The sequence below is a fragment of the Bidens hawaiensis genome, unplaced genomic scaffold, assembly GCF_021521415.1.
Source record: "Bidens hawaiensis isolate Kalapana, Puna unplaced genomic scaffold, B.hawaiensis_p1.1 tig00023470_1, whole genome shotgun sequence".
Lineage (NCBI taxonomy): Eukaryota > Viridiplantae > Streptophyta > Magnoliopsida > Asterales > Asteraceae > Bidens > Bidens hawaiensis.
In genome coordinates, this window is record NW_027493691.1 from 239,432 (window position 1) to 261,204 (window position 21,773).

Below are 21,773 nucleotides of genomic sequence, written 5' to 3' on the forward strand. Positions count from 1 at the left end.
ACCAGTATTTCCTGAATTTTTCACCTTTGGTACCAATACCGTTCCGGTACCAGTACCGAACCGAATATTTCGGGACCGGTACCAAAAATTTAAGATTTTCGGGACCGGGACGGGTCGGTACCGGTACTAAACCGATTTCATCCCTATTCTAGTGTCATTTTGTTTGTTGAGTTGTATTATCAGAAGAAGCTTATGTTTCTTCTTTTGTTTAACTAGGATCTCTAAGAGGGTGTTTGGCTAAGCTTATTTAATTTCAAGTGTTTTTTGGGCAAAAGTGTATTTATTTATGGCTTTTTCAAAAGTAGTTTTTTAAAAAAAGTGTTTGAATTAGCTTTCGTGGTTGAAAAACCAAAAAATATGTAAATTGACCAAAAATGACATTCTTATATATTTACTAGTTTTACAGATAACAGAATGGTGGGTATATTTATAATTTGGTATTCCAAAAGCAAAAAACTTAGATTTATTGCTTCTGGAACCCATCTTTTTAACACACAACAAAAGGCAAAACCTAGAAGTAAACATGCTTATTTGCCTAAGAGTTTAACTACGGCTAATTCATGGTCAGGCCGTGAAATCGACCTTAGGCTACATTTTTTATTACAACACGTAGTTTTAAGGTCCTTGAAAGAGTCAAGCTATATAGTTTGGTCATAGTAAGGACCGTGAAGCTCCATTGCAATATTTAATTGTACTATGGATGCTCGATGTAGGACTCAACATAGCATCGATCATGTCATTCCCTTTTTACCCTTTGTGCATTTGTCATCAGTGTAATGATTGACTCATGTGTTAAGGCCTTAAGAGATTTGAAGATACATTTAATTGATTCAAGGTATTTAAAGTAAGACTTAATGAATATATGTAAATATTTTTTGAGTTGTACATAAGTTATATGATTTAATTAAGGGGCAACTTTGTAGAATAATAATTAAGTTTTAATTTTGTTTCAAATAAGTCACTCATATTTTATTTTGTTTAATCAGGTCATTCAACTTTTATTTTTTTCTTAATTAGGCCACTCAACTTTCAATGTGTCTCAATTATGTCACTCAATTTTCAATTTTAATTCAATAAGGTCACTTAATTTTCAATAAATATACTATCTTTTTTACCTTCATATTATATGTTCATAAATAACTAAAACGTCACTAAAACCAACATGTTTTTTTATTTTTTATTAGTAAATATATTACTTACGATGATATAGTACCTGTCCCTCTCGTTTTAAAACACAAATTGAAATTTAAGTGATCTAACTGAGACAAACTAAAAGTTGAGTGATCTGATTGATACAAAACAAAATATGAGTGACTTAATTATAACAAACTTGAAACTTTGTTACTGCTTTACAGTGTTTTTCCTTTAGTTAGTTCTTATTATTATTGCTGTATATAGATTTTGAAGGTTAACCTGGCAAGCCGTGAGCCCGAGATTTAAAATTTTACATTCACATTTTATCCTAAAAAATGTATCATAAAGACATATAATATGTGAAGTGTGAAAAAAAAAGGAATGTTTATTTTTTTGTTTCCTAATTGCCTTTAGAGGGTTAAGGAGAACTAATATTGGACCGGGAATCAAAAAGGGGATGTCAAAGCACTTTGCACAAAGTTTCGTGGAATTTAAAGCAAACCAACTTCATAAGAAAGGTATAAAGTGAGAGTGTTATCTTCTAAAACTTAAAAAGTAAAATGAGAAATCATCCAAATAAGTGAGACCACACCACCACAAAGAGGAGGTAACTTGAAAAAAAGCAAAATTAAGAAAACGTGTCAACAAAGGAGATCATAACTAGATCTTGCAAAACTTAGGGTTTGTTTGGTAGCCTCTTAATGATCATTAAAAGGTTATGAACCATTAAGAGGCTACCAAACAACCCTTTAAATGGTTGTAAAGATTATACACGTACATATAAAGAGAGAAAGATTCAAATGAAAATCATTAAATAAGTATTAATTAAATACAGTATTTTAGCTCTTGGATCATTAAAATGATCGAGTTTTTTTCATGTCATATCTATTACACTCTATGAATAATAATTGATTTTTTTTTTCATTCTACTCGTCACCTGACTCAAAACAGTAATAGATAACATCTTTTTTTATATGTATTTTAGTTATAAAAACTATAATTTTATAAATTTGAATCTATTATAACAAATAAATATTCTAAAGTCTTTAACTATTTATCTGTTTTCTTAAATTAAAACTCCATTAAAAAGTTGAAATATATAAAGAAACCCTAACACTGTATTCTTGAGTTTTTTATATAAGGGTTTGGAAAAAAAATAAAAAAATTTTTCTTGTTTCATTCTTTTTTTTTAAGAAAAGAAAGAGAATGAAAAGAAAAGTCAGACTTTTTTTCCTCTAGAACTTTTCAATCAAATATGGGTTGATTGTGAAGGAAAAGTTTATATATTACTAATTTACCTATGTTTTTCTTTTTATCTAAATCAAGAATGTTGCTATATTTTCCTTTATATTTAACTCAAGAATATAATTAACTCGAGAATGTTGCTATACTTTCTTTTATTTTGTTTTAACTCGAGAATGTTTTTTAAATATATAATTTCTTTTTCTTTATTTTCCTATCCGATCTTATTATTTGTTTTTCTTGTTTTTTAAATCAAAAAATTGCAGCGTAAGACCATGAAATGAAATACCATACATACGTATGATACATTTACAAAAGAGTAAGAATTGAATTACCATAAAAAGTCCTCAAGACCTGAGCACTTATCTTGAAGATAACGTGACGACATATTAGCCTGTTTACAGCCGAACGTTTGGTGAACTTTTCGTGAACCGTTCGGCGGGAAGTTCATTTATGTTCGTTTATTTAATAAACGAACACGAACAAAAAAAATTGTGTTCGTTTAATTAAACGAACGAACATGAACACATGTTCCGTTCTTTCATTTATGTTCATGAACGTTCGTTTATGTTTGTTTATTTATGTTCGTTTATGTGTTAATAGAAAATAATGAAATATTTTTTTTATTTAAAAAGTTTTGTATTTGTGAATTTGTGTTCATTTACGTTTGTTTGTGTTCATTTATGTTCGTTTATCTTTGTTGAATTATGTTAAACGAACATAAGTGTTCAGTTTTAAATAAACGAACAAAAACTTAAATATTCGTTCGATTAAGCATTCGTTTCCGTTTAAAGTTAAATGAACGAACACTAGCATACCCTTGTTCATGTTCGTTTGAATTGTTTACATGCATTTATTATTCATGTTGATGAATATATCAGTCTCAATTTCTAGGCTTTGCCGATTTTATTTGTATTCATAAACCGTTCGTGAACACATTCATTTCCTTAATAAACGAACACGAACATAAAATCTCGTTCGGTAACTGTTCGTGAACCGTTCATGAAAAAATTATTTCATTAACGAACGAACATGAATAAGGTCTTGTTTGTGTTCGTTTGGTTCGTTTAAAGCCCTAACGTCATACATACAAATACCATTACCCATAAACATAATAATAAGTTAATAACGTATATAATGCTTGTATGAGAAATGAAATAGAAATAGCCACCACACGAACCCTTATCTTCTTTCTAATGACCCGATCAATCCATCGCACATGGTTTCATGTTAATTCATCTCTCTAATTCCGTGTTAAAATGAGCGTGATTGTGACGATGGACAAGGGCGTGCTAGACGATATCATTAGGCGGTTGCTGGACGGCAAAGGCGGCAAACAGGTCCAGTTATCCGAGTCCGAGATCCGCCAGCTCTGCGTCAACGCCCGACACGTCTTTCTTTCCCAGCCCAATCTGCTTCACCTCAGTGCTCCTATTAGGATCTGCGGTATAATCATTATACATAACTTTATTTTCATTTATCATCATATGAATTTTTAGTTTTAGGTTTTTGTTTTCATTATGATCATCAATTGGAGATGGATTTATTGGATTTGTGCATATGATTTACCCTACTTTTCATCTGATTTATTTAGGGTTTTTTTGATTGTGATTGTGATTGTATGGGAAATGGGTTTTGTATTTTGCAGACCAAGACTTCTTATCTTGTCACATATGTTTCATCATTAGGCCGTATAAACCAAAGTTTCACATCATACACAAAACACCATAGTCACATCTGTTAGTTTCACTAAAGCTATAGGTGCCTGTATAACACCTTTATTTCTTGTGTGTGCCCGTGTATACATTTTCGACCTAACATATGATCTGTATAGGGTTATATGGCCTGCAGGATTATAATCTGTCAATAGTGTGTGGATAGTATGTCAGTGCTGTGTATATAACTCCGCAATTTGGTTATATGGTTTTGTTTTCTTTTTATCAGATTGTTATTGTTTCTTCTTTAAATGCTCAGAAATTTCCAAATTGATTTACAGCTAATTTTGTTCAGTTTATGTTAACAACAGGCGATATACATGGACAATATCAAGACCTATTACGCCTTTTCGAATATGGTGGTTATCCTCCTTCTGAAAACTACCTATTTCTCGGTGACTATGTTGACCGAGGCCGACAAAGTTTAGAAACCATATGTTTGCTTCTTGCATACAAATTAAGATACCCTGATAAAGTCTTCTTATTAAGGGGAAACCATGAAGATGCCAAAATCAACCGCGTGTATGGTTTTTATGACGAGTGTAAAAGAAGATTCAACGTCCGTCTTTGGAAGATATTCACAGATTGCTTTAATTGTTTGCCCGTTGCTGCATTAGTTGATGACAAGATTATTTGCATGCATGGTGGTCTTTCTCCTGAACTCGAGGATTTGAAACAAATAAGGGAAATTGAGAGGCCCACTGAGGTCCCGGATAACGGGCTTCTTTGTGATTTGTTGTGGTCCGATCCTGACCCAAACATCGAGGGTTGGTCTGATAGTGATCGTGGTGTTTCATGTACTTTTGGACCTGATGTAGTTGTTGAGTTTTTGAAGAAGAATGATCTTGACCTCATTTGCAGAGGTCATCAGGTAAATAGTAGTTTGATTAATTCAGATAATGTGACTCATAGCACTGAGGTGTGGGGTGGGGTGGGTTAATTATAAATTCTGATTTTTATATATATAGTTAAGTTTGTAGTGGGCCCACAATTAAAGGTTTTTATATATAACTAATTATTAGTTTAAGGTTTTTTATTATCTATTTATAGTGGTCGTTTATCACTCATTGATGTTACCTGCTTGAAAACCACTGGACTAAAATGTAACTTTTAAAAACAAAGCATCAAATCTGTAATATGAGTAAACCACAAGGATCAACTGTGTAATTGATTCGAAAAATAAGATTACAAAATTGCAATCTTGTAAATCTTACTTGACACACCAACTTCTTTTGCAAGTTTATAAACTTTGGAATTTGGGTAAAAAAGTGTTTCCAATCAACCTGACTGGACCAAACCCATTTTGACCTGTGGCCAAAACGTGACTTTTCTTGACACACCTAATTTATCCCTTCTTGACTCTAGTAAGGTTTGTACATGTTTCATATGAGCAACATTATGGCCCGTTTAACTGCAGGTGGTAGAGGACGGTTATGAGTTTTTTGCCAAACGAAGGCTCGTAACGATATTTTCGGCTCCAAATTATGGGGGAGAATTTGACAATGCGGGTGCTCTATTGAGTGTTGATAAATCCTTGGTGTGTTCTTTTGAGATACTAAAGCCACTTGATTATTCAAAAAAGCCGGGAACATCTAAGGTACCGCTGAAAAAGGCAAGTCAATATTCTAGTAACTGAATGTTCGGTTTCCTACTTTATTTGTTAGATGCAGTGATCTTGATTATTTAAAGAATTAATAACAAGGCTTTTTGTTATTATGTATATCAGTTACCATCACAATTTTCCAATTTGATTTTTAGATTGTTTGACCTTCAAAGTTGCTGTTTTTTTTTATATTTTGTAATTTGACTTTTGACTTTAATCACACTTTGACTGTCCCAATAGCTAATGCAACAATTTTCCTTGGAACTAGTTATCTTAGTTTAATGTTTGGATAACAAATTCTGCTTTTGTCGGGTTGTCGGTTAACGGTTTGGCAGGTGGGCTGGAACTTGGAACTGACTGTTTTAACCTTAATTTACTTTTTTCATTTCTGGAAATACGGTTAGGTATATGTATTAAATTCATGAACCATCTTTATTATGTTAATATGTACAAACTAATGATTTTGAAAAAGAAAAAATCGGTTCAAATTGCCAAAACCGGCTGATGCGACTGACCCACTCAACCCGACTGGTTTGGTTTGTCGTTGTTCGAAACCATAGTTAGCAATTCGGCTCAGTGTTTCATCAAAACCAGCCGAAGGGGACCGAGAAGTGAGAAATTCCCTATCTGAGTGAGCATCACACATCTAACACTGATTGTTATTTTTAGACAATAAATTCTCTTATATCGTTTATGGAGGTCAATCATGAATATTTTACAATCAATAATTAGCATTTATTGCTTGTTTTAACAGCCACCTAAAATTGGAACATCCTGAGACAAAATCATGCTAGTGAATTTGTTCTTCTGAAGAAGCATCTGATGTCAAAATGAAGAAATCTGTAAGCTGAGCAATAATATCTAATCTGCAGAAAGTAAGATGTTTGGATGTTGGTTTCCAGTTGGGTGGTGAATTTAGATTGAAAAATGAGCCCCTCCAAGGTTAGGTTTTGCTGTTGTATATGGTTTGTAAATTTGGAGTGTGTTTGAAGTTTGTGTTTCTATGTTAACCTTCAGAATTAGATCAAACATTGAAACTGTAAAGGTGGAAGCTAAAAGCGTACACTTTAGCGTCATTTAGTTATGATGAGTTGATGGTGTTGGTGTCGGTGTCCCAGACAGGACCATTCACGTTCTGGTTCTATCGGTTTTGACAAGATTTATGGTCGAATTGGTGTATACTATTTTTGGATAAATTAAACCAAACTTACTGTTAGGCTGTGGTGGACTTTTTACAAAGAATGGTAGGAATCATACCATTTTCAGTGTTTTTGAGATTTTTGAAAGTTCAGTAAAATAATGGAATTAGAAAAAGGAGCCCGGCATCAAAACCTTAAACCAAATTGTATCATTCCTAGCGTGGGCTTCTGAATTAGTTCGGCCTGGATGGTTCAACCGGTTTTGGAACATCCATGATCTCCAAGTGATATACAATAAAATAGTTGAAAGAAAGGTTGGGTAAAACGTTCGTAAGAGAGTAACGGAGTGACAAGGCCTCAATCTTTTTACGGGTTAGAGTGTCTTATGAAATTGGGGTTCTTTCCGTAAAAAAACTACCGTTTGCTACTTTGCTTAAATTTGAACATGTGAGAATATGGTGATGTTACATATTAGAACTAATGCTTTTTCTCGGTTATATTTATGAACTGTTATACAAATATAGTTATCAAATTTTGTAACTTCGAATTAATTTATGATGTAGAGGTTATCGGCCTGTTGCGATGATAAATGGTAGAGGCTATTGTGATGTTGTGAGGGATTCCACGATTCATACTGTCATCACTGATATCACAAAACATCTATGACTTGTTATTCATACTGTCTCATTAGTAACATCGTAATGTATACAATTCTTTAAGCATGACATGCAAGCATATCAAGCATGATTTTGAAACTTAGTTTTCAATGATACACTATGGCCCTAAAAAACATAAAATGCGCCCCTTCCACATTAACTAAACTTATAATTTAAACCACATACTATTTCCAATGTTATTTTTATTTATTTATTTTTTTGTTGCCAACCACACATTGACAAGTCTCCTACGTAAAAGTTCTTTTTTGTTTCGTTTATAACTTTTAAATATGATAATTTTGTAAAATTTTTCATATATAGTTGTGACATACTTATTTTATGATGCATGTAAGTTTTGTTCAAAACATCGTTGTGTGATAGTGTACATGTCATCTAAATACTTATGCACACGTAGTTAAATTTGCTTACATATTCTATGCCAAATTTCCATGGCTCAACGCCTCCGCAGCAGCACGCAGGGTAGGTTTACGTTAATGATTATTTTATATTTTATCTTTAAAGTTTTGATGACATCATTTTTTTCATCTTTTAAGTATCATCTTTTATGATGGTGTGCATGCACACACCCACTGATTATGGCATTGCATCACAATGCCAAGTATATGTTTGGGGATTTTCATCTAACACAATGAAGAAAGTTATTAGCCGGCCAATTTGATTGAATGTATAAAGCAGAAACTCAAGTACCACAAGTCAAGTTGATTCATTCATTATATAGAACCATAAGTCCACAACCATCCATGACTTTGTTTATTGTTCACCATTCCCAAATTTCGACAAGTAACGTGACAATCATCGCCGACCTAATTACTGTTTGTATCAACTGCTCTATATTATTGTGATTTTTTTTACTTATGTAATTGGTGACTTCTGGTTATTCTTTTGTGTTTGTACCAGATCATCAAGTTTTAGACTTATTATGTTTGAATCCTAAGGTATTTTCATGTATTATAGGAATGATATCAAAACCTTATTATTTAAAAAATTATAGTTCTTTAGCATTATAAAAACACCAAGCTAGTTTCATGGAATCACTTGGTCTATTTTTTTTTACAGAAAACATGGGTCTCTCAACTCGTACTCTCTTTGTTGGTAACCTTCCGGGCTATATTCGTCAAAGAGAAGTGGAAGATTTGTTTTGCAAGGTCTTCTCTCATGTCTCTTTATAAACTATAATGTGATGTTACACTTACAACTGTTACCATATTCTTATACTTTATATAAGTTATCTGATACATATTCATATTGATATTGCTTTTTTTTATGCTTGCAGTTTGGCCCCATTGTTGAACTTGACCTTAAAATTCCACCTAGGCCCCCTGCTTTTGCCTTTGTAGAGGTAAATACTAAAAAGTGCAATTTTGTTGGATATTACTTTTAAGGAATGAACTATGCAGTTTTTGGATTAATTTTAGTTTGAAGATGCTTGTGATGCTCAAGATGCCATTCGTGGACGGGACGGTTATAAATTTGATGGTCGACGCATACGAGTTAGTCATTAATAGAACCAGTCTTGTTTTTATTAATGATTTGTATTTCATAATTGCTTATTATTTTTCAATTGTTTATATTGTGTTTATCTGTAGGTTAAACTTGCACATGGCGGGAGAGTTTCATCTTCTGTAGAGCGCTACAGCAGTGGAGGTAGTCGTGCGGGCATAACTAGGTGCACCGACTTTCGTGGTTTGTTCATTTTTTATATTTTTCTTTTATCTTTTATTCTTGTTCTCTACTTATCTATAGTACAAGCAGTTTGATGTTTTGTTTTAACACTTTGCATTGCAGTTCAAGTCACTGGCTTACCTCCTTCTGCTTCATGGCAAGATCTGAAGGTCAGTTTGGTCATTTTAATCCAGTATATACATATAAGTTCAGTCTAAACTCATTATGGTACAGTCTGAATCGATAGACATAAATACAGCCTTTTAAGTAACTAATTTACCAGTTAGCCACCACAATCGTCTCAAGAATTGATATAATTTTGTTTTTGCGTTCTTTTTAACTAAATTACCAAGCGGTCAATGCTAGGATCACATGCGTCAAGGGGGTGATGTTTGCTATTCTCAAGTTTTTCGTGATCGTAATGGTGAGTTGTATTTTCCATGTCTTCTATCTAAATCATTTTATTAAGAAACAAATATTTGTTGAAATATAATATTATGTTTTTAGTTATATTGGACACTTTTCTAAGAAACTTTACAAAAGTGTTTAAGATCAACTCAACACGATAACGAGGCTCACTTATTATTCTTTGCAGGAGTAAGAGGAGTTGTGGACTACACAAACTATGATGATATGAAACATGCGGTCCGTTTCAGTTAACAGTTTTAAATTACATAAAGTTCGTTTTTCCTAATATATTTTTACGTTTCGTTTTAGATAAGGAAGCTTGACGAATCACTTTTCTTTAACATGTTTGCTAAGTCCTACATACGGGTATGTCTTGAGAAATCTAGTGAGGCTTCTTAGAGCTGTGATTATCTAGTTAATTAATACGTGAAGTGACCCAAAACGACATGTTGGTTAAAGGAAGGTGTAAGTAATTTTACTTTGGTGATTTGTTGGTAACAGGTAGAAGAGTATGAACAAAAGCACAGATTTTCTAGAGACCGAACACGAAGTCCAACTCGCAGCCATAGCTATGATAGCAGGAGGTTTGCTCTTATTTCATATAACTTTAGATATCCATTGATTTATGAAATATTCAGTAATTGAATATACTGAATATTTTCATGCAGTTACTCTCCCAGGGAAAAATATCCCTGCAGGTCTCGATCCAGATCCGTTTCTTCACGGGCCCGTTCTGAGTCACCACTTACCCCTGACTCAAGGTACATAATTCTATGGGTTTGTTATTTGTATGATGCTACTTTTGTTTTGTCCAATAATATCATCTTTTGCACCTTGTGTCTTTTTTAGATGCGAGTAGGGGCGTGACGGGAAATTGTGCGCGTTAGGGAGTCGACTGGATATATAGTGGTAAGGATATATAAGCCCATGGATTTGGCCGTTGCATTGTGGCAAACCATGGTAAATAATGTTAATGTTTATGTGGTAAACCTGATTAAACAAGATGAATAAATTTGGTTGATATGAGAACCACTTTGGCAGACCATGATTTATAGGTTGTGACATGGTTGGTATGTGTAAGGATATATTCTGCAAATGTGGGAAATCTGCAGTTCTGTAGGAATTTCTTTTAGACTGGAGTTGCGTTGCGTTTCGTACTTGATGAAAATCCAGTTGGAAATATGTTTGTGGATGTTTTGGATTATGAATTTATGGCTCATGAATTGGTTTCTTTCTTTTTCTTTTATTTTTTCTATGAAAGTTTGCGCGGATCTCTGTCAAGAACTCGTACACCAGTAAATTATGATGCCGAATTATCGTCCATACTGACGCTGAATATAGTTCTTTGTCAATGTGGTGGAGCTAGGATTCAAAGTCATAGCATTAGTTCTCCATCGGTATACTTGGTAAAAAGCTGTTGGTTAAGGTTTTTTTTTTTTGGGCAACAGATTAAAATGTTTGTGAGATCTGTTCCTAGTGATGAAGATGAATTATTGTATATCAGGGTAACAATTTTGATTTTGTTGTATTGTTTAAATGTCTTTTGATATCATATGTTAGTGAGAATTTTTGCTATCATGGTACGATACTAGAATTCCAGTGATTAAATATATATTCTACAAGAAAGACACCTTTATATAATAAGATAATAAGGGGTCAACAGCAATTAAAGAAAAAAGCTAATTATGAGCCTGACAACTAGGGATCATACAAGGAAATAATAAAATAATTAAAAGAAGAGAATCAATCTTGGTCCATAAATCTCGGTCCATTAGTTAGTTTGATGGACGAGGGTCGTTACAATACTTCCAAATAATTCTTGTTATAGAGGAAAGTTAGATATACAACATCACTTATTCACTTTATACATTAAGTCATTCATTCTTGAACACCAATGGTAGCCAAGGATGAAAACCTAGTAGCATAATGCAAACGAATATTTGCTTCAATACCGTGTGTGGCGGAAACTGTGTGGCCCCTATGCATTTTGTCATTCAACCGGTCGACCTTTCGTCGGGTGTTATATGTTTCTCAACCATTTTTGTTACATGCACAAAATATCGCAATAATAAACCGTTTATAAAAAGCACTTATAATAAAATTCAACTAAAAATATACAAAAACATGTTTACATATAATCACGCATAATACTACGAGGGCCATTAATGTATACGTAATTACTAAAAGTACCATTATGTAAATTACCTATTAGTTATAGTTTGTCATTACAGAATTTGATTACTTTATTATTATTATTATTATTATTATTATTATTATTATTATTATTATTATTATTATTATATAGCTGGGTGCCCGCACGATGCAGCGGGCATACACACAAACATGACATTGTCATCGAACGCGTAACCGGTGCCACCATTTTAGCACGTGCGTGACTTCACAGCAGTACGTGCATAACCCAACGATAGTATGCTCGTAATGTGACACTGGAAGCTTAAATGGCATTAGTAATCATGTCACATGATGACTGTACGTACGCAATCAGGTGTCGGTGCACACGGAACATTACATTGAACGCGTCTTGACCCGCAACCCATTCCGTCTAACACTGTTCTAACCGGAAATCGGTTCTGACTTGACCCCTTTTGACCCGAACCCGTCCTGACCTGGCCCAAACTAAATTTACCTTTTTTGTATCAACCAATTCCAACCATAACCTTTTAGACTCATGACCCGAACAACCGAACCCGCCCGACCCGTTTGCCAGTCCTTAACGGTATAATGTTTTTAAAAAAATATTAATTTGTGAAAAAGTACATTTAAACGTCGTGAGTGTAGTTGGCTTAAAATAGGAGGTATATATATATGTAATTATTCTATAAATTAATAAAATATGATTAAAGTTAAAAGAAACAAACATTTAATTATTTTTTGATAAATTAAAATAATTACATTGTTTTAAAACTTAAGACATCTTAATGGTACATTATTTTGCTAAAGGACAAAATTTGAAAAGGACAAAAATGTCTTAATGGTAAATCTTAAAAATGAAGAATTAAGAGTATATTATATTATTATTATATATAATATATATAATGATATAAAGCAGTAACAGAAGCATAACTCCAGAAAACTCTACGATTCTGTTTGCTTGTTCTTCTTGGACTCGTCACCCCCAAATTTCAACGTCAACAGGTAACGTGATCTATTATCATCTTCGACCTAATTCCTATTCAATTCAATTCAATTCAATTCAATTGCTCTATATTATAATCTCTTTACATATAATCACTTCCTTATTTGAACTTAATTGCACTGTTAGGGTTTTTGTTACTCGATTGCTTTCTTCTCAGAATCATCGAGTTATTTGTTTCTTTAGTTGTTGAATTAGCATCTACTGAACTGTTATTCGCCAGATTATGTTTCCTCTGTAATTTCATCACTTCGGCTCAAATTGATATGATAGTTAACAGTTTACCACCAAAGTTGATTTAAATAACTTTGTTAATGATTTGTGAACTGTAGCATATCTTTTATTTTATTTTATTTTATTTTATTTTATTTTATTTTATTTTATTTTATTTTATAGTTATGCGACACAATTAAAACCTTACTATTGCTCCTCTGTTTTTAATCCTTCGTATAAACTTGATAAGTATCTGTAAGACTGTAATTTTACGAAATCTTGTTTTAACTTTTGAAATTGTTATTCTTTTATTTTTTGATGATGTGTTAAGACATTTCAATTTGTTGTATGTGTAATTCTATAACATAATCTTAAACCAAGCTCTTATTGCATCCAATTACTTCATTTGTTTTTTTCAGAGAAGCATGGGTCGCTCAAGTCGTACTATTTATGTCGGTAACCTTCCTAGTGATATTCGTGAAAGAGAAATCGACGATTTGTTTTACAAGGTCTCCTCTTATGTGTCTTTATGATATTTACACTTGCTAGCTGGCATGTTGAAATGTTCTTATCATTTGTACGATTACCAAATACTGTATAAGTTATGTTCTATATCATCATATTGCTTTTGTTTATGTGTGCAGTATGGGCCAATTGTTCAAATCGACCTGAAAGTTCCACCTAGGCCTCCTGTGTTTGCCTTTGTCGAGGTAAAAAGTGCTTTCTTTTGGGTTGGATTTTACTTTTATTGAATGCATTTACGCATCATAATTAAGTTTTTTGGATTAATTTTAGTTTGAAGATTATCGTGATGCTGAAGATGCCATTCGTGGAAGGGACGGCTATAAGTTTGCTGGTCAACGCTTACGAGTTAGTCAATAAAACATACGTGTTCTTATCAGTTGACCCGCTTGCAGTGTTTTGTTTTTGTTTCATCTGTTTATTTTGTGTTTGTGTGTAGGTTGAACTTGCACATGGTGGGAGAATTTCACCTTCTGTTGATCGCTACAGCAGTGGAAGTAGTCGTGGGGGATTATCTAGGCGCTCTGACTATCGTGGTTTGTTCGTTTCCTTAAAATATTTATTTTTCTTGTATTCTTGTTTTCTGTTTAAAATTTTACTAACACTTTTGTTTGTAGTTTATGTCACTGGATTACCTTCTTCTGCTTCATGGCAAGATTTGAAGGTCAGTTTGTTTTTTTTAAAGCACAAATAAATGTTAAGAGATGGTTCATGGACTTACAAAATGGTTCTAGAAGTTCAGTCTAAGACTGTAAGCTCATTACGCGACACAATCTGAACAGATAGACATAAATAGAGTCTCTTAAGTAACTCAATTTTTAGTAAAATATTTGTTTGTGTTATGATGTATAAGTGCCTCGATCCTCTCAAGAGTTGATATAATTTTATTTATGGCTTTCTTAATCCAGGATCACATGCGTCGAGCCGGTGATGTTTGTTTCTCTCAAGTTTTCCGTGACCGTGATGGTGAGTGTGCTTACTGTGTCTCTTCTACTGAATTATCTGAAATTCAATACCTATTGATTGATATACAAAATTAATGAATTTGTAAAATCATGTTATAGTTTTTGCTAATATTGTATAATCTACACTCATGCATTGCTGGTAGAATGCAAATGATTGTTAAACAGTGGCGGACTCCGCCTCGATAGTTTTTTATGGTGTTAGTTTTTTTCGATGATCAAATTTCTAATAAATCAACGTTAGAGTTTTTGGTTCTGGTGGGGTCACATAATAAAATGCCTTAATAAAAGTACATTGTCATTGGAAAATGACATAATGAAGGCCACAGGTCTAAGGTTGCTTGCCAGTCGGCTTCAATTATTCAGTTGATTTTTCTTTTTTTTTTGTTTTGTATTTAGATTAAAAGATGGGAATTGGGTTGTTTAGGAAATAACAAAATGGGCCTTGTTAATTGGTAAAAGATTTGGGCTTATTTTAAAAAAATAATTCGGCTTCTTTAAATTGGAAATAAGACTAATGGTTTGATTAGTTAACTTTAATAATAACCACTTTATTTAGTTAAAGTTTTATATAAAAAAAGAATTAGTTGGTAAAATTTTCATGGGCAATTGGTCCATTTTTCTTCATAAAACCAATGATTTCAATCGTTAATAAAGACTGGGTTCGTTCAAAGATTTCTGTGTTGCACGTTCTATATGATACACGAAAATGAATTGTATTGGTTGAACCCGACACCTTGTATGTAGCCCATCAATGTTGTTATATGCATATATGCTTGGTGTCCACCTCTGAAAAGTGAAGAAACATAGTAGATGTGTTGTGGTGCTTTTGATTGGTTTACTTAGGAGTGGATCAAGTCGGGTTACGTTTAGCTAAGGAAACAGAACAAATGGTATGAACGGGCTGAAAAGTGTTTAAATGTGTAGTCACTCTTAACTCAATTCTATCAAGAAATAGATGTCAATACTTGATGACACTATTTTTTTTTAAATAATTAAACTGGTTTAAAAAATGAGTTTTAAGATCAACCCAATCTACAAAAACATATATGGATATACCCATTATGACTGGTCACCCAACCCGCCTGACCTGCCCATATGCTACCTCTACAACAGAGTATTATGTATAAATTCTACTAATGTAAAATTGTGGATAATTATCACATAATTCACACAAAGCAGGATATGGTCACTCATTGCTAATAGTTTCTTTTATGTGATCTGCAATTACTTACGAGGCTCGCTTATTTTTCTTTTGCAGGCATGAGAGGAATTGTGGACTACACAAATTATGATGATATGAAATACGCGGTCAGTCTGACTCGGATAATAGTTCTCTATGCATAAAAACCTACTGTTTCTCTTTACGAGCTTGAATGTGGTGTTAAATGGTACACTTATTTGAATCTTATACAGTTTTTCTAATATATTTGTACCTTTTGTTTCAGATAAGGAAGCTTGATGACTCGCTTTTCCGTAACCAGTTTTCTAAAGGTTACATTCGGGTATGTCTTGAAAATCTAGTTATTATATGGTGTCTGGATGTGTGTTTTGAAAGCAATAATTTAATCTTATAATTAGAACCAAATAATCAGATATTTTTTAAAAACAATCATCAATTGCTCAATGATTTGTTGGCTACAGGTAGACGAGTATGATCGAAGGTACGATTACTCTAGAAGCCGAAGCCGAAGTCGAAGTCCATATTATTCAAGAAGCAGAAGTCCTAGCCATGATAGCAGGAGGTTTGTTCTTATTTTATTTGACTTTACTAGGTATCCACTGACTTACGCCCTGCTTGCGGTGCGCACATATAATGTATATATGTGTGAACCCTTGGGTGGGCAAAAGTAAAATTGCACTAATTTTGACGTTATTTTACTAATCACGTGAAAATAACGTTAAAAGTGGCGGAAGGTTAATCAGGCATCATGTGGTGGCGTTGATAGCCGAAAGACAAGGGCACATGCACCAATCAGCCGGTGTCCCGATGATTGAGTGTTATGTGTCTTATGTCCAAGGCTTAATTCAAAACTACTATCGAGCCGGGGGTCTCACCGGAAGCAGCCTCTCTATCCCTATGGGATAGAGGTAAGGCTGTCTACATCTTACTCTCCTCAGACCCTACCATAGCATTGCTGTTGGTGGGATATACTGAGTACGATGATGATGATGATAGGTATCCACTGACTTATATAATATCCAATACTTAAATATTTTCTTGCAGTTACTCTCCTAGGGAAAAATATTTCCGCAGGTCTCGATCCAGATCAGTTTCTTCACGATCCCGATCTGAGTCGTCACTTACCCCTGTTTCAAGGTACATAATCCAAATAACATTTTCTAGATAATATAATATCCAAATATATGCTGTAGGTTGTTTTTCATATATGGTGCTGAAAAATTATTTTCAGAGTCGAATTTCAAACAAGTTGGTTTCTTTAAACTTGGCCCCTTCTAAACAACTTTCTTGATTTTTGTAATTTTTTATTAAACCAATGTTTTTACCAATAATATTATTTTTTACACTGTGGTAAAAGATGATTGGGGGTTTCATGCTTCCATTTGTGAAAGGATTTTAAAATGGTGCCCTTGGTTTTGCGCCTTGTGTGTTTTCTAGATGTGGATTCCACCATGGTGTAGGGGCATGATGGTAATTTGAGCGCAAAGTTGGCTTTCTGGGAACTTGACTGGATATATAGAGGTAAAGATGTATAACTCCATGGGTTTGACCGTAGCATTGCGGCAAATCATGGTAAAGAACCTTTATATACTAAACCTGATTAAACAAGATAAATAAAGTTGGTTAACTCTGGATTATTATTACAACAAAACCCGCTTGGAAATGCGGATGCAATATTTTGGATTATGGAATTATGGCTAATGAATTGGTTTCTTTCTCTTTTTCTTTTTATTTTCATGGAAATTTATGCAGATCTCGGTCAAGATCTCGTACACCACCGTCATATGTAAGTTGTTACATCAAATTACTTGTTTCGAAAGTTGTTATTGTGTTTAATTCACGTATAATTATTTGGTAGGCTCGTCACCGCAGAGGATATAGGAGCCCAAGTATGAGCATATCTCGTTCTCGTTCACCATCGGTATATTTACTTAATGAAAACTGTTGATGAAGTTTTATTTAATTTTAATATTATGCTAATTTGATAACAGGTGAGGTCTGATTAAAATAGAAGATGCTGGACTACGCATAAAAATCTTCTACCAGTGTTTGTCCTATTTCTGAAGGAACAATTGAACAAAACTAGTGTGTAATCTTTATATGCTTTGTGTTGCGTTTTTTAAATAATCGTAGTCGTCCTACTGTTGAAGATATTTATTAGACCCTAGTAACTTACTGTAACATGTTAACCTCTTTATGGTTATGATATTTTAGCTTGGTTATAAATCTGCCGGGCAAAACGAAGCCCAAACACCTAACTTTGGGTTAGAGGTACACAAAACACCTGTCGGCTTGGAACTAACCCGACCCACATGGTTGAAGTCGGGTTGTAAGTTGTAACCCCTATACATTGAAAACAGCTTGATGGATTTTACATGAAATCAGATTTCCTTTCTGTTTGATTTCACTTGAGAATGATAGATTTTTTTTTTTTTTTTTTTTTTGAATGTTGAAGCTGGTTCTTTCGCCAACCTATTTGTAACTAATGTGTGTTAAAATATCACAACATTGATAGAGTTTTCTATCATAATCCCTATAATTTAACTAAAACCATCGTTTTTATAAATCTAACCAAATCAATTTCACTTCTCATTTCTTATCCCTATCTCTATACTTTTATATTATTTCTATTTTTTCAGATACAATAAATAACTATTTTGTCTTATAATCCGTTTCTTCTAAATTCGATTTCTAAAAAAAATTACAAAAGTTTTGACTATCTAATAATAACTAGCAACTTGCTGAATGATGTCTCATCTAATGACATTTTCACACATTCTTTTTCAATGTTACAATTTCATCTGTCACAATATAAATTTAAGTAAATTACTATTTTGGGCCATGAAGTTTCGCACATTTAACCTTTCAGCCTAAAAATGAAACATTTTAAGATTTCAACCTCTAATGTTTGAATTTTGTAACCATTTCAGCCTCCGACGATAAATTGGTAAAGTTTTCTGATAAGTCTAGGGATATTAAAGTGATTTTACACATAAGGACTATTTATGTAATTTAGTAACAACATTTAATAGTTTGTGGGATATGTGTGTCATTTACTTAATTTCATTTTATAAAAATAATAATAACACAAAAAAACAATTTTTTAGGTTTAGTGGATATTAATAGTCCCTATTGACTGGTATTGGCCGATAATAATCTCTATTTATTTTATTACCGCTGGCGGTTTCAAATTTAAAAAATGTTAGCCCCCAATGTTCCCCCGTTAAAAATGACTTAACGGCGTTATACTTTTTTCCGAATTTCAAACTAATGTTTTAGGGCTTTTGATCGGAAGGAGGATATGAGTCGATTGATGTAAAACTTAGCTCGAAAAACGGTGCTTCAAACCACTTGATTTTTGTTAATTGTAAGTTGGGTTTTGCGATTCAAAAATGGGTAGCGGCGCAGCTTGTTGCCCGCTTGCCTTCTGTTTCGATGTAAGCTGAATATAACATACATTAAAACAAACTTCTAGTAGCATGAAATTAATGAATTATTTGGTAAATTGTAAGTTCAAACAACCAAATTGAAGCATTGTTTCGTGGTTTTGGAGCACCGTTTCGAACAAAGCGTTACATCAATTGACTCGTATCTTCCTTCCGATCAAAAACTAAAACATTAGTTTGAAATTCGGAAAAAAGTATAACGCCGTTAAGTCATTTTTAGCGGGGAGCATTATGGGCCAACTTTTTTAAATTTGGGACCGCCAGTGGTGATAAAATTAATAGGGATTATTATCGGCCAATACCAGTTAATAGGGATTATTAAAATCCAATAAACCTTTTTTGTTTATAAACGGCGATCACAATGCTGTTAAATAATAATACATATTTTAAAGTATGTTTCATAATTGTATTTTTTAGTCTAATACACAAAATAAATGATTTTAATTGTTTTGATATTTATAATTAATTAAAAAAAAAGCGTTGCAATTTGCTTATATTTATCTATGTTTTGGTACAAACTTTGTTCAAATCCAAATTGGTCTACTTCATTCAAAATTAAGCCGGTCTTCGTTTCAATGTTAAATTTGTTCAAAACCAAGCCAGGACAGATAGTGATATATTTTTACTGTTTTTTTTAAACACGCTTTCGTGTCTCTTACCATCTTACACTCATTTTTATAATGAAAACTTTTCTTTGGTTACCGAATGTGGATTGCGACGTGTTTATTTTGTTAAAGTTTTGATATTCAGAACCAAGTCACTGTAGCCTAGCGATGAATGATGATTAGGGCGGTAGGGGTGCTCCAAAGAAGCCGGTGAAGATCCAACCACCGGTGGACAACTCATGGCAAACCAAAGGAACCTGATGACAACTATAATCCGACGATGGTGTTACCACCTACCCACGAACCATTTCACTTTCTCTCTCTCCTCTGGGCCACACATACAAGCGCTCTCTCTTTCCTCTTCTTTTGCCAGCAACTAAAACCCATGGAACATGCTCGCTTAGATGCGGCATGGTATGGTATTGGCAATGGTATAGGTGTGGCTACCTGGCGCAACCACAAGGGGGTACCCGAAGGACTCCTACCACCCTTAATAATACGAATAATAAGGAATAAATATTTACAGTGGCGGAGCCACATTAGTCTCACCGGGTTTGGCCGAACCCGGTATTTTTTCGGTTTTATATATAACCTATAGTGTCGAATTAATGAGCGAACCCATTCTTTTTCGGCAAGCGAACCCAGTATCGTTCTAAAAAAATATATTTGAACCCGTTGTTTGTGAAAACTTTAGTTATATTCTTTCAGTAATGAATATTCTTTTTAAAAAATACAAAAAACTTATAAAAAAACTATAAATTTTATTAACAAACATCATATGTGGATCAATAATAATCGATATATAGATTATTAAAACGCCCAAAATTACTCATAGAATGGGTTTGTAAGCCCAACCCAATTAATATTTTCAAACATAATACCTAAATAATAAATAAACAATCAAACAAAAACATCGGCCATCGCCTCAGCAACCAATCAGCTTCTTTATGTCGACCAAACGACTATTGCCTCATCGCCTTTGCCGGTTCACCTCAAGGTTTCAACGATCGCCAACAACAAATATTCGTTGGTCTATCGTTTGTGAAATGGTTTTTTTTTCAATGAAGCACGTGAAGAGGGATTTGCGTAATTATTTGGATGACAATTATATAAATAATGTTTGTATTTGTTATATTAAAAATGAATTCTTTTTTAAAGTCACGATTGAAGATATTGTTTTTCAAAACATAAAAACGCATAGAGAACAATTATGATATGTAGTATCTTTTTATTTAATATGACTTTGTATTTTATTGATTGTTAACAATATATTTTGTTATGATAATTATATTGTATTTTATTTATCAGACCCAATGATCAACCCGAACTGACACATTCGGGCCCGAAAACTTTGACGCTGGAAAAATAATCAAGCATCAAAAAATTGTCGAACCCATAAGATAAAATTCCTGGCTTCGCCACTGAATATTTATATCGTCCACCTAAAGAATGTTTAGTACTTGAAATAAAAGATTACATGTACACTTAAGAACTAAAAATACTTGATGGATTTGGTCCAATTTATGCTAGTTATTACAAAGAAATCTAAGACCGACTGCCTACATTTTTATTAATATATATTTCCAGCATGATCGACTCCACCAGCTGCCGGGTACTCTACCAGGGACACCATAACACAATTGCTTTAGGTATAAATTTGAGTTGTACGTGGATTAATCTGCAAAACATAAGAAGTTCATGTGAGCTCGATCTACCGAGTAGATATATGAATACAATACAAAAAGGGCTGGTGTGTATATAAGTAGAAGATGTTTATATTTTCTTTTCTTTACCAACATGTGATCATTTTACGAAAAATGAAGAAGAAAATGAAAACAAAAAATGACATTTTTTTGTAGATAAACTTCAATGATATTTGCCAACATGTGTTGTACTATTTGCCTATAATTTAACTTATAGATGTGTAAAATATAATTTTGCATATCGAAGCCGGTTAACTAAACCAAACCGATGAAACCAAACCTGCATGGAACTAAATAAGCTAATGACCCAGGAACCAGGTTCCAAACCGGTTTAGAACCGAAAATAACCAGCAGTACGTTTGGGACTGATTTGTAGGATTTGAACAGGAACTGGCTTGGAACTGA

General features: G+C 33.2%; 3 protein-coding genes across 3 annotated transcripts; all 3 read left to right on the forward strand.

Moving 5' to 3' along the window:
- Positions 1–3,635: 3,635 nt before the first annotated feature.
- Positions 3,636–5,819, forward strand: LOC143567646 (serine/threonine-protein phosphatase PP1-like). Its single transcript, XM_077054019.1, has 3 exons — positions 3,636–3,822; positions 4,403–4,962; positions 5,509–5,819. Exons 1-3 carry the CDS (start codon positions 3,636–3,638, stop codon positions 5,725–5,727), a joined length of 966 nt encoding a protein of 321 aa, XP_076910134.1. The 3' UTR covers positions 5,728–5,819.
- A 2,751-nt stretch (positions 5,820–8,570) lies between these two features.
- Positions 8,571–10,882, forward strand: LOC143567637 (serine/arginine-rich splicing factor SR30-like). The gene is made up of 10 exons (XM_077054009.1): positions 8,571–8,655; positions 8,784–8,849; positions 8,926–9,000; positions 9,097–9,193; positions 9,296–9,342; positions 9,539–9,596; positions 9,768–9,817; positions 9,890–9,946; positions 10,082–10,164; positions 10,249–10,882. The coding sequence occupies exons 1-10, from the start codon at positions 8,572–8,574 to the stop codon at positions 10,427–10,429; spliced, it is 798 nt and encodes a 265-aa protein (XP_076910124.1). The 5' UTR covers position 8,571; the 3' UTR covers positions 10,430–10,882.
- A 2,468-nt stretch (positions 10,883–13,350) lies between these two features.
- On the forward strand, positions 13,351–17,648 carry LOC143567647 (serine/arginine-rich splicing factor SR30-like). The gene is made up of 13 exons (XM_077054020.1): positions 13,351–13,456; positions 13,592–13,657; positions 13,743–13,817; positions 13,909–14,005; positions 14,087–14,133; positions 14,378–14,435; positions 15,693–15,742; positions 15,880–15,936; positions 16,076–16,176; positions 16,659–16,751; positions 17,052–17,400; positions 17,473–17,535; positions 17,606–17,648. Exons 1-11 carry the CDS (start codon positions 13,373–13,375, stop codon positions 17,080–17,082), a joined length of 759 nt encoding a protein of 252 aa, XP_076910135.1. The 5' UTR covers positions 13,351–13,372; the 3' UTR covers positions 17,083–17,400; positions 17,473–17,535; positions 17,606–17,648.
- The last annotated feature ends 4,125 nt before the right edge of the window (positions 17,649–21,773 follow it).

Coding starts and splice junctions, on each gene's coding strand:
- LOC143567646 (XM_077054019.1), top strand. CDS start 3,636: ATGAGCGTGATTGTGACGATGGACAAGGGCGTGCTAGACGATATCATT. Junction 3,823..4,402: donor TGCTCCTATTAGGATCTGCG/GTATAATCATTA, acceptor TGTTAACAACAG/GCGATATACATGGACAATAT. Junction 4,963..5,508: donor TCATTTGCAGAGGTCATCAG/GTAAATAGTAGT, acceptor GTTTAACTGCAG/GTGGTAGAGGACGGTTATGA.
- LOC143567637 (XM_077054009.1), top strand. CDS start 8,572: ATGGGTCTCTCAACTCGTACTCTCTTTGTTGGTAACCTTCCGGGCTAT. Junction 9,001..9,096: donor TTGATGGTCGACGCATACGA/GTTAGTCATTAA, acceptor GTTTATCTGTAG/GTTAAACTTGCACATGGCGG. Junction 9,194..9,295: donor TAGGTGCACCGACTTTCGTG/GTTTGTTCATTT, acceptor TTTGCATTGCAG/TTCAAGTCACTGGCTTACCT.
- LOC143567647 (XM_077054020.1), top strand. CDS start 13,373: ATGGGTCGCTCAAGTCGTACTATTTATGTCGGTAACCTTCCTAGTGAT. Junction 13,457..13,591: donor TCGACGATTTGTTTTACAAG/GTCTCCTCTTAT, acceptor TTATGTGTGCAG/TATGGGCCAATTGTTCAAAT. Junction 15,937..16,075: donor TTTCTAAAGGTTACATTCGG/GTATGTCTTGAA, acceptor TGTTGGCTACAG/GTAGACGAGTATGATCGAAG.